The sequence below is a fragment of the Lottia gigantea genome (genome assembly GCF_000327385.1).
Source record: "Lottia gigantea unplaced genomic scaffold LOTGIsca_1, whole genome shotgun sequence".
Lineage (NCBI taxonomy): Eukaryota > Metazoa > Mollusca > Gastropoda > Lottiidae > Lottia > Lottia gigantea.
In genome coordinates, this window is record NW_008706746.1 from 3,261,417 (window position 1) to 3,279,537 (window position 18,121).

Genomic DNA, 18,121 nt, shown 5'->3' on the forward strand with positions numbered 1-18,121 from the left:
CAAAATTCAAATATCCTCAAAATACAGAACTCAAGTCATGGAGTACAATATATCAGACATGGTTTAAGTTGTCACATGTTCGTCCATTTCATTGCATACTTTTCTCTGGTATTTTAGTACAGACTATAAAATAGAAGGTAAAAGGAAACGTGTATCTACAAGAATGAACTAAAATATAAAATCTGCACTTAGTACCAAAGGACTGATCTGGCATGTTAAAGGATTTGAAAGAGTTTTTCCAGTCTGGTGCACTAGTTATCTGAGGTTTAAGCTCTGGCCAAGATTTTCTGGAAGAAACAAAAAGACATAAAAAGACAGATTTGGAATATTACTCCTACATATATACAAGAGAAGAGATAAACGAGGTCATCGCAATCCACAATATCAAAATCAATCAATAATACAAGGGCCAGAGTTACATCAACAGGTTACAACACCATACACACCATGACTTTATTGTAAACCCTCTTTCAATCGAAGAATCATATTGAATTTCACAAAACCTTTTCAGGCACATGACCATTGATATAACTTAGCAGTACATTAGAACCAAATGTTTGATTTTGTATATCTAACAATAATATAGATATCTAAACAATGCAACTACAAAAATTCACCATACGTTTAAGTATCAGACACTCGATTTCACGCTCAATGCAGTTATGATATTAATATTTAGGTTACTGTGGCGCTATAAAGTACCAACTTTCATTATTAATTCCCCAAACCTGTTGGAAGACGTGCCAGAAAAAATAGACTGATGTCAGAAAGGGCAAGAATTAATAAGTACTTCCAGATCAAATGTGTTTCTACAGCATATAGCTTATAATACTGGGTTGGCTGTTGGTCAAGGCTATTCTTTTGTTGAACAGGTATTCTTTTAATTCTGTTGCGTTACATCGATTGATAAAAGCTAATGCTTAACCTTTAAGATGTGTATTTTGTATATCGTATGTATATTGTGGGCTAATTCTAATAAATGAACCAAACTATGTATGAGCAAATAATAAATAAACCCCTCTCCTTGTGTGATAATCCAATCAAGAGGACAAGACAGTTTCAGAAAACTTTTGAATAATAGCTTTTACAAATGCCAGAGCATATCAAAATCAATCAATCCACCAGTTCCTACCATTTGTTCGTTCGTCAGTAAATCCTGTGGTGTATTTTATTGACAAATACTCCATCATCATCTGTCTCCTTCGGTCCTAGCTTGAAGTCAAGTTCATAAAATAGTATAATTTATATAGTAGCCTTTCCTGACTGGTATAGTAAACTACAGATTGATTCCAGATGGTTGGCATTAGAACAATACATGAGAACAAGGTCTTGTAAACTAGAATGGTTTCTTATATCGTCTAGTAAATATCATCTGAAAAGGTATCTACCATAGTTTACAAGTAACGTAGACTTATCAGTTTAATATATTAGTACAGTTAAAAGATAGCTGAATATTTTGTTCATCATAGTTGCATAGTGAAATTAAAACTCTCAAATATATTTTCCGAAAGATTTATGCCGTTTATTTCAATCAATTTATACAATCTTCATGCGGCTCTGTATAACATAACCAATGTGTCAATATGAATCTTTTGGCCCTAAGGATATATAAATTATCATTTCAGATGCAGTAAAATACGATTGAGAGTTTTTTCATCAGAAATTATCTTCCCTAAAATTCCTTTATCACCTTTTAATATCGGCATTTTTCTAATTTGTACTTTTACCAGAGTTGGTAGTAATCTAAAATATCCAATATGCCTGTGTGCAGTTCATACCATAGCAAGATATTTTTTATATTGGTGGGAATAAGAAAACATACTTAAGATTCAAAACACTCCATACCATATGCTGAGTGACTGTGACATTACAGTGTTTCGTGTGTTGCTGTAACACAGAGATCTTGAACCTGGGGGTGTGGGTAATGAGGCGCTTTTTAACCCAGCATACAATATTTTGAACAATTATATCTTTTAAGATATCTCCATCATGAAATAGAAAGGGGGGGGATAATGAAATTTATCAATAATTCTGAAAGTGGTAATAATAGGAGAAAAAGGTTGAAAACCCCTCCTGTAACAAATGTAAACTACAATTTCAACTCAGTATCAATAGACTCACCTGTACTGACCGGTCCGAAATATGTCACAATTTGATTAAATCTCACGGTAACTTTTGATTATAAACCTTCCCTTATCAACTTCAAATACGTGGATAGATAAACTTGTCTTGTAATAAAAATATAAACACAATCACTCTATTGTCATCTACCTTGAACGATTCAATTAAATAAATTTAGTCCGACATGTAGACTCCACTGATTAACTATTCAGTTACAATCTTACAACAATACTAAAATATATGTCTGACTTAAAGGTACCTCCTTGTGACTATTATAAAAATATATATTAAACAGAAAATTCTTTGTAAGAATCAAAGAAATTGTGTAAACTAAAACAAATTCCCAGATATATCTGAAATCACCGTAAAGCACACCGCAACAATTAGTTCAATGTCAATAGAGTCAAACCTTAGCAACTTATTTCATATAGTCTTATTTCAATCTTCGTTCTTGTTTCAGAAAACCACAGCAAATATCCAATGATCACATTTTACTTTGGATTTAATATTCCATACATTGTCTTGTACCTTGTAACCCGTTTTTCTAGTAAGTTACTGACCACGCCGGTTTTCTGTAATCCATTCACAACAGTCGTTATTTGTGGACACCGACCAATAGTGAAACAATCCACACTACCCCCACTCTAAAACAAACATTCATTGGCCAGCGTAACAGAATACATATTCATTCATATAAACCTGTCTCCAAAATCTCTAACGAACGCGATACCATATCTACAGTAAAGAAGAACACGATACGCGATATCGACTAATGCATCCAAAAAATAGACAACAACAGCAACGGATGACCTGAGCATGGAACAAGGAAGTAGAGTGTCTAGTTATTATAGTTAAATTATATTATATATACTGTTAACTTACTTGCTTATTTCAAAATAAGAATCACACAGTGGTTTTTGCACCAAACTTTCCTCGAGATGTTCAATTAGTTTCGAGCACAAGAAGAAAAAAAACAATACTGAAAACAACGAGCTTGTTTCTTTCACTGAGATAGACAGATTAGTTTGTACTGAGACTCTATTTAGACTTGATGATAGAATACATCTGACCATCCCAGTAAATGATTATGGTGTTGAAAGCTCGAGCAGATATCAAGTACAGATTTGTTCACTCGCATTAAGTACATCTCTATTTAAACACCCCATATATTGGCGAAACCTTGCAAAACGAAATATGCTTGGAACTCGCTAGAAGAAAGTTGACATCGGTAATAAGGACAAGGAGAAGACCAATCCTGCAGTATTGCTACCATAACAACCGATTCCGACAGACACACAAAGACAAAATCACCCCATTAAGAAAAATAAATAGTGCACAATTTATTTGATATGCTACTTACAACGAAAATATAGTGATGAATATCATCATTATGTGATTAACTTCCTATCAGCGTATATATCAACAAATTGGTGATGCATTAGCTTTGCTAAACAATCACGTTTGGTTTTGAGAAGGCTCTTAAAATAGTTGTTTCCCGTATACAAATACAAATACAAACTACAGCATCAACTATATTCCTTCTAATGTTTGATATTTGACAAAAATAATGTAGACAGGTTTCCATCTTTCCGTCACTACATTTTACATCACTATATATATTTCACATAATTACAGAACGTAATATACTACTAACAATAATATATATATACAAATTCGAGAAACCAGTCACTCGAATATTCAATGAATGGTATAGAAAGTTAAATATACATTACCGTTAAATAATATTACCTAAACATGGCGCCATTCGTCATGATATATAATATAATATAAAATGTAAGAGTAATCCGAAAAAATAGAAAATAGAAAATTCACGCTTTACCTGGGTAAATATTGAATTCTTTGAACACCTTTCATTTGACTTTAAAAATCGTTTGACCTACATAAAACTTTTTATCTAGACTTTTAAAGGTAACCAATTTGTTCAGCCACCAATTTAAAACCACTTCATACAAGAAAATCGACACTTGACAAGGAAATGAGAATCTTTAAGAAGCTGTATATTACAACAAACTTAACATATAGTTTGCTTGTGTGGCTCCTTTCAGAATGTGTAAACTATATACTACCAAATCAATGGTATTTTGTTTTTGTCGTATTCTTGAAACAATCTCAAGAAAAAGTTTGCTCTCCATTTGACAGAGATTTGAAAATTGGGTGGAATTACTACTACATGTATTTTGATTAGGAATATGAAATTTACGATATTTTTAAAAAATGGAACAAACTGAATTTAGGCCCGTGAACACCACAGTCTCATTAGCTTAATGACATAGAAAACTTAATTTGTGTATGTGACAGTGGATGAATGCACATTTGAACACACATTTGTGTTTTACATTGTTTTAAACTCGTATTTTTAGAATTATAGAATTGTGAAACTGTCAAATATTGAAGTATTTTAGAAGTTATCGCGTGAAATTAGAAGATTTAGTGCAAGATAAGAAATAATCAGTGATGAAATCTGAAGAGTGTGCATGAAATTAATCAAGTTTACAACCAACAAATTTCAAGATATAATTTGAACACATTATTTGTTATACACAATTTCAACCTTGGGATGTTTATGCTCTCTTAAATCAATACGTCATAACGAAACAATGTATAAGGCTGTAGTGGTATTTAGATGACACAAAATTTCAGTTCTCTTTCGCTTTACTTGGCAAACAGAATCACTGGAAAATATTTGCGATACACTAACCAAGCGATTGAATATACAGATGATTACTTTAAAAGATATACACGCAAATTACCCAAAATAAAAAAAAATATATGTCATATTTGCAAGACAAAAATCTAACAAAGCAATAGCTTTGAATCAAGAAGACACTGTCAGACAAGAAATGTTACACTAAATTCGGTGACAATTTTCCTCTCAAAATACAAATCAAACATAAAACTTGATCAAATCTAGTCTTCACCATCCAGTTCTGAATTTAACACGATTGAAATTTGTGGTCAGAGAGATCGAGACTATCTTGAATAAATATATAAATATGGACGAACACCGGATGTAGTCAAATGGACACAGCGGAGTTTACAATTACACAATGGATAACAATAAGGTGTCGATTTCGTCTGAGAATTTTTACAACCTCTCACTATGCCTGTAATAGTCCAGTCACATACGATTCTAAAAATCTTAAATGTCAGCGATAATCAATCAAAAACACAGTGGGAAAGTAACATCTCAAAACTATTCCATTCATTTAAGTTTGTTCATGCTTTGTGGAATAAAAGATGGGGCTAAAAAAGAGTGAAGTTCAACTTTCAGAGTTAAAACAGACTTATATCAAAACAGCAGTTAGCTTCATGTAGTTACAGAAATACTCATGGTCATTTGTCTATGTTTCCAGATTACAAATTTCCTTTATATCATTTTGTTACGAACATAAAAAGCTAATGACATAATACAACACCTTTTCTCACACCACACACGAGTTTATATTATAAACCAATTTGTCTAAACTGTTCGCACTTTCCATGATATACACAGTTTTAATGGTGTTTGAAATAGAACCATTTTAAAGTGCAATCACATTCTTGCCTCCACATTCGCTTTGCCTATTTCAGAATGTAACACTGTTGATTCGTACGCTATTTTGAATATAAGATCAGAACATTTTCTATTAGCTTGATTGACTAACATTATATGAACTTTTGTATGAAGAGAGGAAAGAACATGTTTTATTTTAATTACAGATTTAGACAGAGATGAATTTGGTTTAAGATTTAATTTCAATTCTTGGTTTCTTTTCAAGACTAAAAAAGTCCTAGACAACTGAGCATGTAAGGTGAACACGATTGTTTCTGTATTTCTTGTGATCTTACACGTACTAGACATAAGTTAAATGTGACCACCCATTGAGAATTAACACTTTCAATAAACATCATGGCTCAAACGGACATAAATAGGAGTTAAATGGCTCCATTTTCCTTTTAAATTTATCCTTCGTTAAAATTCTAATATAAATATTCTATTAAGAATAGTGGAGATCCAAGACAATTTCTATGATACAGCGCTAAATGTTGAATTACAGTAATTATATGAAATAAACAATTTCAAACAATCGTATTATATCATCTGTAAGGAATAAACACTGGCAAAATGCAGACATTACAGTCAACGATTTGAAGCAGTGGGAGATTCCAGAAACAAGGATCGACAAATAACATATAAACTATATTTGAAGGTTGTTTATAAAACTGGAGTTGAATTGCTTTCAAAAAGACTGATGTTTTCTGGGACAGGCTGTTGGTCAAAATGACGGAAAAAATTAAACGTTTGTTGAATACGGTGAAAGATTATTTTGATAAGAGCTATAATAAATACACCAAGACTGTGTTAAATATATTTCTATGGAATATTTACATCATAAAATACCTGTATCATATAAATGTCAATAGAGCTATCATATATTAAAGTATTTTATTCAATCTTTACCATCTTTACAGCATTAATAGGTACCACTTGAAGCACTTTGGTTATTCCACGTAACAACTTGAGTATATTGAGGGGTATTGTTGTTTCAAACAGTAAGATATTGCTAGACAAGTGGGAAAAGAACACGATGTGAAACTTTGATAATCTTGTTCTGGAGTTTGTTCTCACAACTTACTTTGATGTTTCGCGTGATTTGTCTGATGTAAGAAATCAGGAAGATAATTTAGTTGTTTGGGATATCTTATAGACTATATTACATGTTTTATATCTTTTAAGTGAGGTTGATATCAACCTTTCGGCTGACAGAACTGGGAGCAACTCGTGAAATTTAGGAGAAATTGATCATTCCCTGATTTAGTGAGCGCACCCAGGCCTTACAGTTCCATCACTTGCGTTTCGTCAATGTTGACTTCAACGGATAATGTGAGATGGTTGGAATCGCAAGTCGACAAGAGCCAACTATTTCCTGCACGAGGAGAGAATAACGCAATCAGATTTGATATCCTTTGGGCCAGATGACGACATAGATTTGCATCGCTCAATCTTTACAGGTTAATCGAAAATGATGCTTCATGATCAGTATTTATGATGAAGACTGGTGGTATTAGACTGTTAATGACCCTAGAAAGATCTGCTACACCAACAGAGACATGGCATCAGATTCAATTTGACTGGTTGCCAAGAATAATGAATGCTTATCATCAATTGTTTACTTAATGCAAATAGAGAGAAAGGCAGACGTATAAGACATTCTACACCGTTTTTCTTGCATCAAAGATAATCTGACTACTGGTTGATTAAAATAAAGCTTTAACACTTTCTTATCGAACAGTAACAGAATAACACCGAAATGTCAAATCCTGTAGGTCTAAAACCAGAGGATTCGATATAATCAGGGTGGGATTGATATGCCGATCTGTACCAGTATAATTTTTTGGTAGGTTCTTATTTTCCTACTTGCTTGATAGATGCTTGGAAGAGGATACTGAATGGAAAAATCTATTATATTTTGACAAATGTTGGTTGTGAGAGTTTCAACAAAAAATTTTTCTAAGAAAATGGTGTCTGAAAACATTTTTTGGAAATTTAGAAACATTTTTTCGGGAACAAACTGTGAGTCTGTGGTGTTCCGTCCTCGACCAGTCAACATACAACATCTTGTTATCTTAACTACTTATTAAGACCTCTTAAACAAATCTATTCTTAGAAATATCGGTACCCTTTGATAGCCGGTAGACTGAACTGGAACTTCCTACTGGAACTGACCTGGATATAAGAATATGTCGTGGGTGAAGAGAAATCACACCAATGAAATCTAACAATATATTGGCCTGAGACTGAAGCGATAAATCCTTATCCGTTGGTGAATTGGCAAAACCAGTTGTCTTTAGAAATATTTACTCAAAGAATAGAAAAGGGAGTATCTAATTTCATTATCCGTAATAATCGAGATTGTTGAAATAGTAAATAAAAATAAAAGATATCTAGATCTTCAGAATTACAAAGACAAATAAACCTTTTGTCTAGTGAATGAGGAATGGTTTTTGTTTCTTTGTATATCTATTTCCGGTTTTTTAGTTTGTATCTAATACGTTAATATCACGTAAAATCCGAAACGCGCGATTCTAGATCTGGGTTCATATAATTAATAAAATAATTAACCCAGTTTAAAGTCTTAACCATTAGCTACAATCAAAGTCGAATGTTATCGGAAAAGATTAGAACAAATTTGAAATTGAAAAGGAAACATCTTCGTTTGTCGTCTGAGAGTAGGTGATGAGGGTGGACCATCCGAGTGTCAGACCTAAAGAGCATTTGGAAAATCTTCACTGATCATGATAGTTTATGTGGTGATGATCAACCAAACGGTTAAACTGCAGAATTCCACATAAATGTACATATCTATTCTGTCCTACCATAGATGTTAACCGCCAAAATAGGTAGCAGAGGTATTGGAAGTTTCGAACTAGATCTGGTAGTGATGAAATGAGATGACGCAATGTTATTCTTGAAGAAGGCGGAATGACTGGGTGATTATTGAACATTTGGTGTTTGAAACGCCTTTCTGTGGTATGTCTATACTATAAGCTAGCATGATATATATACAAACTATATTGTATTTTATTTGAAAATATCTTACATCAAGGCCGTGGTGTCAGTAACACGTCAAACACTCCTACACAATATGCAACTTGGAAAGCCCTAGCTTTGAAGGCCACCATATTCACGAATAGTTTTGTGCGTTATATTGCCGCTCTTGCGTCGTTCTCTATGGAAGTTTTGATCGTCTCCAATTGAACTTTAAGATGCATACCAAAAAATCAACAAACAACATTTTCTTTTTCTACAAATGTCAAAGTTGTTATTATAAACTATGTTACCTCAAAATTTATTTTAAGATTTTTCACTAGAGGATATTTTCAAAGAAAAGAAAAGCCACCCTAGGGTTATTATCTATTGAAAATCAGCGATCGATATAGACTGCACCAATAACATGTATATTACCTAATATGGGGAAGTCTTTGATTTATTCCCTCCTGGATTCACCAATAGTTCCACTCTCTTATCAAAGAGGCTGGAAAATTAATAAACTGTAAACCCTCAATTGATTTAGCAATAAATTTCAGCCCAGTTAGATAAAGTTGATCTTATACATAAAGACAAGTTAATCAAGAAATTTTCCACATGATTTTTTTTATAAACAATATGTTATTTATTAATCAAAAATGGTACAGTTAACATGGAATATAATAAATACGATACAGAAAGAAGCTGACGCTTAATTAAAACTGCTTCGCGGAATATTAGCCATAAAACACATTTTTTAAGTAGTAAGACCTGAACTAAGTAACAGTATAATACAATAAGATGTGGGGCGAGAGTTTGTACTTATCCCTCTATCTGTAATAGGGTCGGTCAGTGGTCAGCATCATCCATGTGTAAATAGGGAGGCAGGAGACTGTTCACTGTTGGCGTCGTCGTTGCTATAAAGGAATAGTATTCAGAAGCAGTAGGTTTTCAGATAATGTTATCGTGTTGTATTAATATGTTTTCCGGTATTTGACTTACTCCTTTAGTGGTTGAACAGTCAGTGACGTGTATCAAGGCATTGAGTGGTCTGCATTTTCTAAGGGATGCCCTTGGGGACATCTTGGGTCGTCAGATATGAACATAGAAAATTTGTGAGCATTTAGATCACTTTTGGAATGTCTAAGGCGACAGTGTAATATTTGAGTTGTTCGATTTCCAGTATAGTGATAGGTTGGTATTTTAGAATCTGTTTCTGATAGACTGCGTTTAAGTGTAGCGATAGTTTCACATAATTTGACTTTTTCCGATTGGCTATTCCATAATTCAACCGCTGAAGGTCGGAAGGAGACCTGGTATTGAGTAGAATTGGTTGCTATTGTTCTAAGGTTACCCTGATTACGAACAGGATATGGGTTTATAAGAGATATAGTTGGTGGGACAAAAATGGATAGATATTGGGGAACTAGTTTATTAATCATTTTGTAGAAAAGTATTATTTTGTGACGTTTACGTCTTTCTGATAGAGGAGTATATCCAGATTCTCGGTATAAGACGGCATGAGAAGTACCCCTTACAAGACCAGTGATCGTATGAATGGCGTCTAGTTGCAGCTGTTCTAGTTTATTGCTGTCTTGTTCGGAACAGTTATCCCAAATGACATCTGCATAGTCAAATAATGGTAAGATAAAAGATTTAAAGATAGTATTAAGAGATTGACGACATAGGCGATATTTCATGCTGCGAAAACAATAAACCATTTTGTTAACTTCAGAAACGATGCTGGAAATATGTGTAGTCCATGTACCAGAGCTATCGAAATGTAAACCAGGATGTTTATGTTGATGAACGTCGTTTATCGGTTGGTTTTGAACTTGACTGGTACTGTACTCGGTGACAGTTTTCTGCTGAAGGTCATGGAGATTGTTTTTGTAGGGTTAAAGACAACTTTCCAGTTTTCTGCCCATTGGGATAAGATTTCCAAATCACAGTTTAGAATTTCTCGGCATTGGGTAGTTTTATCAATTGTAATGTACAGAGAGGTGTCGTCCGCATACAGGTGAATATTGGAATTGATTTGTTTTACAGTGTCATTGATGTATATGAGGAAAAGGAGAGGACCTAGGACTGAGCCTTGTGGTACACCATTAGGAATAATCTGTGAATTAGATCGATGACTATTTAAGACGACAAGTTGTTTACGATTTTGTAAGTAGCTACTTAGTAGAGAATAGAAATTACCTCGTATCCCTAGTTGGTACATTTTGTACAGGAGACCCTTATGCCAGACACGATCGAAGTCTTTACTGATGTCACAGGAAATAGCTTTAACCTCATGGCCGTCATCGAGGCTTTTCAGAATGTAATCGCTTATGTCAATTAATTGGTATATGGTTGAGGCATTTGGCCTGAAACCAGATTGGAATAAGGTCAAGATGCTATTTTCAAGTAAAAAATTGTATATGTGATTAAACATGCATTTCTCGAAAACCTTACCGATAGTGCTTAGAAGTGGAACATTGACATTGTTCACCATTCTTATGGATTGGAACGACGATCGCCTTTTTCCACTCGTTGGGGTAGATTGCTGCAGAATCAAGAATGTTGAATTGTCTGGAGAGTGGTGCAGATAGACATTCGGAGCAGAGTTTTAATATCCTGTTACTTATATAGCTTTGTTGTTATCAAGAGATTCTAAGATGTTTTTAACTTCATGCACAGTGTAATAGGTTGTTCAATTTCGGAATCGTTTAGTGGTAAGGCTAAGGGAATGCTATCTGAATTATCAAGTTTAGATTGGTTGATGAAGTAATTATTTAAGAGGTTGGCTTTTTCTGTATCTCCAAAAAAAAGTTCATTATCTGATTCTAGAGGTAGAAATGTTGTTGCCACGTTTCAGTGCATGAGATTTCAGTAATGCCCACCAATCCTTTTCTCTGATAGAGTTACTGTTAATTCTTGAGTCAAGTTTTTCATCATGTTGCAATTTGCTTTTTTCTGATCTTAGAAGTAACATGATTTCTAAAAGATTTGAAATCTTGCCAATCTATTACAGATTTAGAAAGTTTATATTTTTTGTATTTTCGATTTCTTTGTCGTATAAGTGTACGTAAATGTCCATTGAACCACTGGGGATCTCGTGGGCGAATTGTGACCTCTTTGTTAGGAACAAAAGTGTTTATACCTTCAATTATGACATTTGTGAATGCAAGAGATATAGTTTGAGGACTATGTGACAGAAATAAAGAGTTCTAATCCGTTTTTTGGTAGAAATCAATTATGTCAGAGGTATTCAATTTAGAATAGTTCCAGATGTGCCTCTTGTAAGCTATATTCATAAATTGTTCAAACTGAATGGTGAGGTTGGTTGAGGCATGATCACTGATGGCATGTTCATTGACACTAACAGATTCAATGAAGTTTGGGCAGCTGACGATGATGAGATCAAGACCACTAGAAGAATGATCGGTTATTCGAGTAGGTTCGGTTATAAGTTGACTTAAGTTGAAATGTTCTATGACGTCATGTAGTCGGCTGTTTTGAACAGAAAGGAACTTAACGTTGAAGTCGCCAAGGATGATGACATGCTTGTTCAGGTCCATTGCTTTAGAGATATTGGATTCTATTTTAGTCCAGTACTGAATTGGGGCATCTGGGTTACAGTAGAAGCAGCCTACAAGGAAGCTTTGGTGTCTTTTTTTCAGTTCCACCAATGCAGCTTCTAAGCCAGGTGATTGGAGCTGTAAACAGTGCTTGTTGAAAAATCTCTTGTTTATGTATATAGCGACACATCCACCAAGGGCGCCAGACCTATTGCACCTGATCGGCTTGTGGTAGTTTTTGAGCATAATGGGTTCTATTTCAGAATCAGTTAACCAAATTTCTGAGAGGGTTAAAACATCTTTATCATGAAATGCTGCTTTGATCAAGTCAATTTTACCAGTTAAACTACGTACATTTTGGTGGCTAACAGAGATAAGATGATTTCCTGGACCAGGATTTTGTTCATGTCACCACAGACTGTAAGTGAGAAATATAGTCTGAAAATATGTGAAAAAGACTCGAAGAGTATAAAGAATCTCCGATATATCCGATACAGAACCGCACAAGATGAGCCAGAATGGTCATTTACTGCCAAATCCATGGCTTGATTCTAGTTTAGAAAGCGATCCAAGGTACCCAAGAAAATAATATGTAGACAGAAAGATAGTGGACAGATGCAGAGGGGGGAATTGTAACATAAGATAATGTATAAAACAGCAAGGTAGGTAAAATAGGTCTGTGCAAAGTATAGCGAAAAACAATATATATATACAGTATGTACATTTGGAAAATTTTGGGGAGCATAACTGTGGACCGGGTAATGTGGATTGTGAAAGATAAAGATAATGTCATACAAAATAACATTCACATACGCGTATACGTATATTATAAAAATATATGTATATAAACATCACACAATGCTTTGCGCTTTTCATATAATTATTAATGTAATCATATTATGTAAAACTAGATCTAAGATTTTCATGTATTAACGAAACAATAATCTGTTTCATATTACTTGATAAGCGTTTTACCAAAAACCATCCAGCAGAGAGCCAATCAGTCTAGCATTAAGAAATGATTTTATTCCGAATACTTGAAAGTTCGATAAGCTGATTGAATTTGTTTGCTATACTGTGACATTTCATAGTTTACAATCAAAATAACTTTTTATTTTAATCAAATAATTCATCTTCAATTTTATCTCAAATCGAATTTACTAACTCACTTTTCATTTCAAATCAATATAGGTCATGTTTTCTCAAGAAACTGAATATGAGTTTTCAATATTAAGAAAGCTCAATATTTTCGCTACTAATTTGTAATACACTAATGAAGGAACATATATTCAGAATTCTTTGGTGTGCAAAGATGTCACACAATATTTTCTCTGCAACACGTCCGAACCACTTGCAAATTTCTCTTTTTAAAAATACATGTTCAGAATTCATAGCAAAATAATTTGATGTCGTTTCCTGATCGTTTCGCTAATCGATTCCTATTCGTTCCACGTTTTCCTTGGCCGTTTCCTGGTCGGTTCATCTCGGTTCATGTTTTAGTTTCTGCATGTGGGCTATTTTAGTCGGGCAATGCTATGCAGGGGACAATGAGGGATATTTTTCAAGGACAGTGACATAATCCTGCTCTTTTTCGATTTCCAACTGTCGGTGTATCTTTAACGTGCACAAGAGATTGACAAAAGAACACTGAATTACCGATGTATAACAAAGGAGTTACGTAAAAACAATAAATTGAATAGTTAAATTGAACATCGGTTACTCTCCTGGAAACCATTCTTCACATTTTTTACCACCCCTGGCGCTACCTGGTAGTTAAAATACATGCCATATTTTAATTCCAGTAATGTAAACTGAACGCATTTCTTAGAACAAGGGCGAAAACTCAAGACATAATATTGAAATATTAATTCAAAGACCCAATAAATAAAGACATAAAGATACATCAATTACCATGGATTTTCCCATACCGAAAGTTTTTTTTAAAGTGAAGCTCCTTCTGCTTAAAAAATGCCTAATTTAGTCACATCATAAGGTCGCTTCGTCCTGTATATCGCAGTTGTGTGTCTATATGATATAAATTTTAAATTTTCAATCAGAATGGACATGAAATCAACAGACGTGAAATTACTATAATTTGTCTAAGTGAACAGTCGCCATGTTGTTTAAATCTTCTTTTTCAAACAAAAATTATGCAACAGACGGATAAATAAATGGCTCGCCAGCTAAATAAAAATCATGGATAAAATATTAACTCAGTTTATAGAAAACACTTCAATTCAAGGACAAATTAATATAATTTGTAGGGATAATATCAAATTCTTTTTGTCACCAAATAGAGTCGGCATGGTAATTGTATGGAATATCAGAGAAATTATTTTCAAATTAGTGCATATCTATTTCAATAATGTATTGCTATAGGCCCAAGTCCCTCCCCCCCCACCCCCCCCCCCCCCCCCTTTGTTCTTTGTTATTCATTCTTTTATTACTCCTACTCACCGTGTGTTCTCAATTGGTTGCTTGTTGTACCTTTTGTTGTCATATACTTATCCTTAACTAGTGCTTCTTTGTTGTTATAATTTGTTCTTTTATCTTCCCACTGGCTTTTAATATCTCCTTATAAATTGTAATGTTTTTTGTTGTTAATCATTTTACTTGATAACGTTACCTGTATGTGTTCCGAAACGTAGTATGTAATAAATGCAGAAGTAGTATATCCATATATCTTAGTGTTTTAATATCAGAGAAGTTTAAATCTTTAAATTAATCAATTGATATCACAAATCGACGTAAACCTCGATGTAATTCCAACTAGCATTTAGATACAATTAAAATATTACATTCAAATGGCTGACATCGTTACTGAATGCAGCCAATCAAAATGATGGCGGATGACAAAGGAGACACTTCAGATCGGAATGTGCCAATTATAAATTTCAAATTAAAGTAATAAAGACTACTTGAAAATTGAGAATTATTTCAAGGATATTACAAAATTGCAACTTTCATGCAATCAGCGACTACTTTAAAGCCATTACTAGACAGTTATACGGCTATTAGAAATATTCAATATAATTTTCTATGGAATTTTGTTGATTTTTATACCATCCCAACAAATGGCGTCATTTAGAAATAGCAAATGAAAACTTTATTGTGAACTCAGTTTTCACTGACCGGATTAGGAATACCAAATATATTGTAAAGAGGTTTTCTTACAAATTTGTGAGTGTGTATCAGGGACACTGATAGCATCAATTTTCACCATTCCAATTTAAGTCAGACGTCTTTGGTTACTGCCATTCACAAAATAAATGTGTTTAGTGTATAAATGGACTAAACATTGTATATAGTCAAAAGCATTAATAACTTTCTTCGTATTTTCGATACTGGTAAGGATGTAAAAAGGTAGGGGTTGTGGGACAATGCCCCCACGAAAAAAAGGATTGCCTCTCCCCCCGAAAAATGAATTGCCCCACCGAATATATTACTTTCCCAACCCAATAATTAAGTCTAGCTACGGGCCTGGTTGACCTACAAATACGATTGTTTGTTACGATTCGAAAGCTCCACTAATGAATTATAGAAATCATCTCAAACATTCGAGAAAGATTTTAAGTAAAGTTATTTTGAAACCTTATTTCTGGATCAAGTCTAACTGTGAGCCTTACGGCAATTTACTTAATATCAACGACAAACAAACTAGGAATACAGTACAATTTACCAGTAAATAGGCAGACCTTACAGATTTGAAATTCGAAAATTTCAAGTAATTCAGAATGAGTCTTTGCATTGACACTCTTGAAGTGTTGTACTAAGAAACCGGTGCAAGCAGTATTAGAAAAAGATTCATTCTTCAAGAATTAAACTATACAGATTCAGAAAGTGTACTTAATAACCTTTCTAATGGTCTTTAATCTCCAACATCAAGTGTTGATTTGAAACTATTTTGGGCGTAAGTTTATTTTCTAATTTTTTGTCATCAAAATATTTCCGCACGTATTACAAATTTGAAGAATTTTAGAAGGAAATGGTCTGATTCATTTTTCTAATGAATATAATAAAAATCGCCCGAAATTAAAAAAAAGTGACATGACCAAAATAAATCCAAAACTTCCCAAATTAGATGAATTTTCTTAAAGTATTTCCTGCAGTTTGAACAATGGACAAAACACAATTACCCGCCTGGTACACACAAATATCGCGGAGAACTGACATGAAAATGTGTAATGTTATTAGAATTTGCACAACAGACATTTGAAAGAAGAAAAGCGTGACGCTGATCAACAAAATCTCCCTCAATTCAAAAAAGAGAAAACGTAAAATCAGCCAATGCAAAACACATAGAAAATAATCCTTCACACCAAATAAAATGGACAGAACCGACCATATTTGCTACAAATTTAATGAAATGGAAAAGTAGAGCAATAAAAGAAGTACTAGATATCAAAAGATACAAGCCAACCTTAAACAAAGATAGTAGTCTTTACTTAAGTAATAGCTGGGAAATCGTCTAATAAAGTTATTAATAATTTAGGTAATATATTATCCCTTTCATACATTTCCTGAAATATGAATTATACTTTAACTTAGCTGTATGATCATTAGATCTTTACAATCATTTTAACTCTGAGGCAATCTAATTAATTGTTAATCCTTTATTATATGAATTTTTTTTTGTACATTTGTTGACTTATTAAGTTTCTTCCAGGTCATATATAAGGAGTATATATTTGGTATGGTTAATTATCACCTGAGAACGTTACCTGTATGTGTAACGAAAGGTTGTGTTTAAATAAAAAAAAATAGAAATCTATATCCATAAAACTGTTGTTTTTTGATGTGCTGTGATACTTCTAAATGTCTTATTTACAAGGTCTACATTATATTAGTCATATAAAAAAACCCATTTCAAGATCGGACCACCTTTTCATGTCCTGTTCTACGATGCCATTGTATCTTTGTCAACCTCCGAACGTATCTAAATATTTTATATTCTATATTTGTAGATATACGCTTTCATTTATATTTATACAGTTTACTGAATCTAATTTTAATTACATTGACTGAATGCATACTAGATTTAGCTATTAAGATCAGACTATTCTTATATATGAACCGATTTTTAAAGTCTACTTGTGCAATATAAATCAAAGTTTAATACTGAATAGTACATATTCTGAACAAATGCTGCTAAAGATTTACAAAAGGAATGACAGATGTTCTAACTAGAACTTGTTTTCAGATCGACAAATGACTTGAGCAACACACAGAACTATTGTAATAGCTACAAAAAAAATTTAATTGTATAGTTCTTATATCAGACCTTCTTGAATATTTTATCTCTTAGTAAAAAATAACAGTATTTAGCATTGGTGCTGTGGGCCAGGGTGTCAGTACCACTGCAATATATATGTTACTTATTACTGAAAATAAAACACTTTCTCTTAAAGCTTGGGGCTCGGGTGGTCAGAAACATAATCTTCGTTGTTACTAATGTTTACCTGACAGGCACCAACATTAATATATCTTTCTACAGAAAACAAAGAACAGAAATTCTGTTATCACAATTTTGTTGACTAATACACTAAAAAAAAGATAGCTTTACGAAGCAAGATGGCACATGCCCACCAGCAGCTTTGATTACAAGTACAAATCAGTGAACGGAAGGACGGACGAACGACAATATGCTTCCATACTACGTGTGGGCATATAAAAAACAAAAGAATCCACAAGGAATTGTTGTCTGAAGGACGAGCAAAAAGGGCACTATAGAGCTAATAGAGTCACATCGTGTCCAAACCACACCCTATTCGTCATACTTCCTGGGGTTAATAAGTTATGGTTAATAAGAACATGTCAAAACCCGTCTTCGTGATACGATGATAGAGTCAGTACGCAAGTTGGAAAAGAAAAATTATTAGATCAGGACAAATATTTGTGTGGGCGTATA

At 33.4% G+C, this 18,121-nt stretch overlaps 1 protein-coding gene across 1 annotated transcript; it reads right to left on the reverse strand.

Moving 5' to 3' along the window:
• Positions 1-9,684: 9,684 nt before the first annotated feature.
• Positions 9,685-10,371, reverse strand: LOTGIDRAFT_152089 (hypothetical protein; the record flags this gene model as incomplete). Its single annotated transcript, XM_009045560.1, has 1 exon — positions 9,685-10,371. The coding sequence occupies one exon, from the start codon at positions 10,369-10,371 to the stop codon at positions 9,685-9,687; it is 687 nt and encodes a 228-aa protein (XP_009043808.1).
• Positions 10,372-18,121: the final 7,750 nt, after the last annotated feature.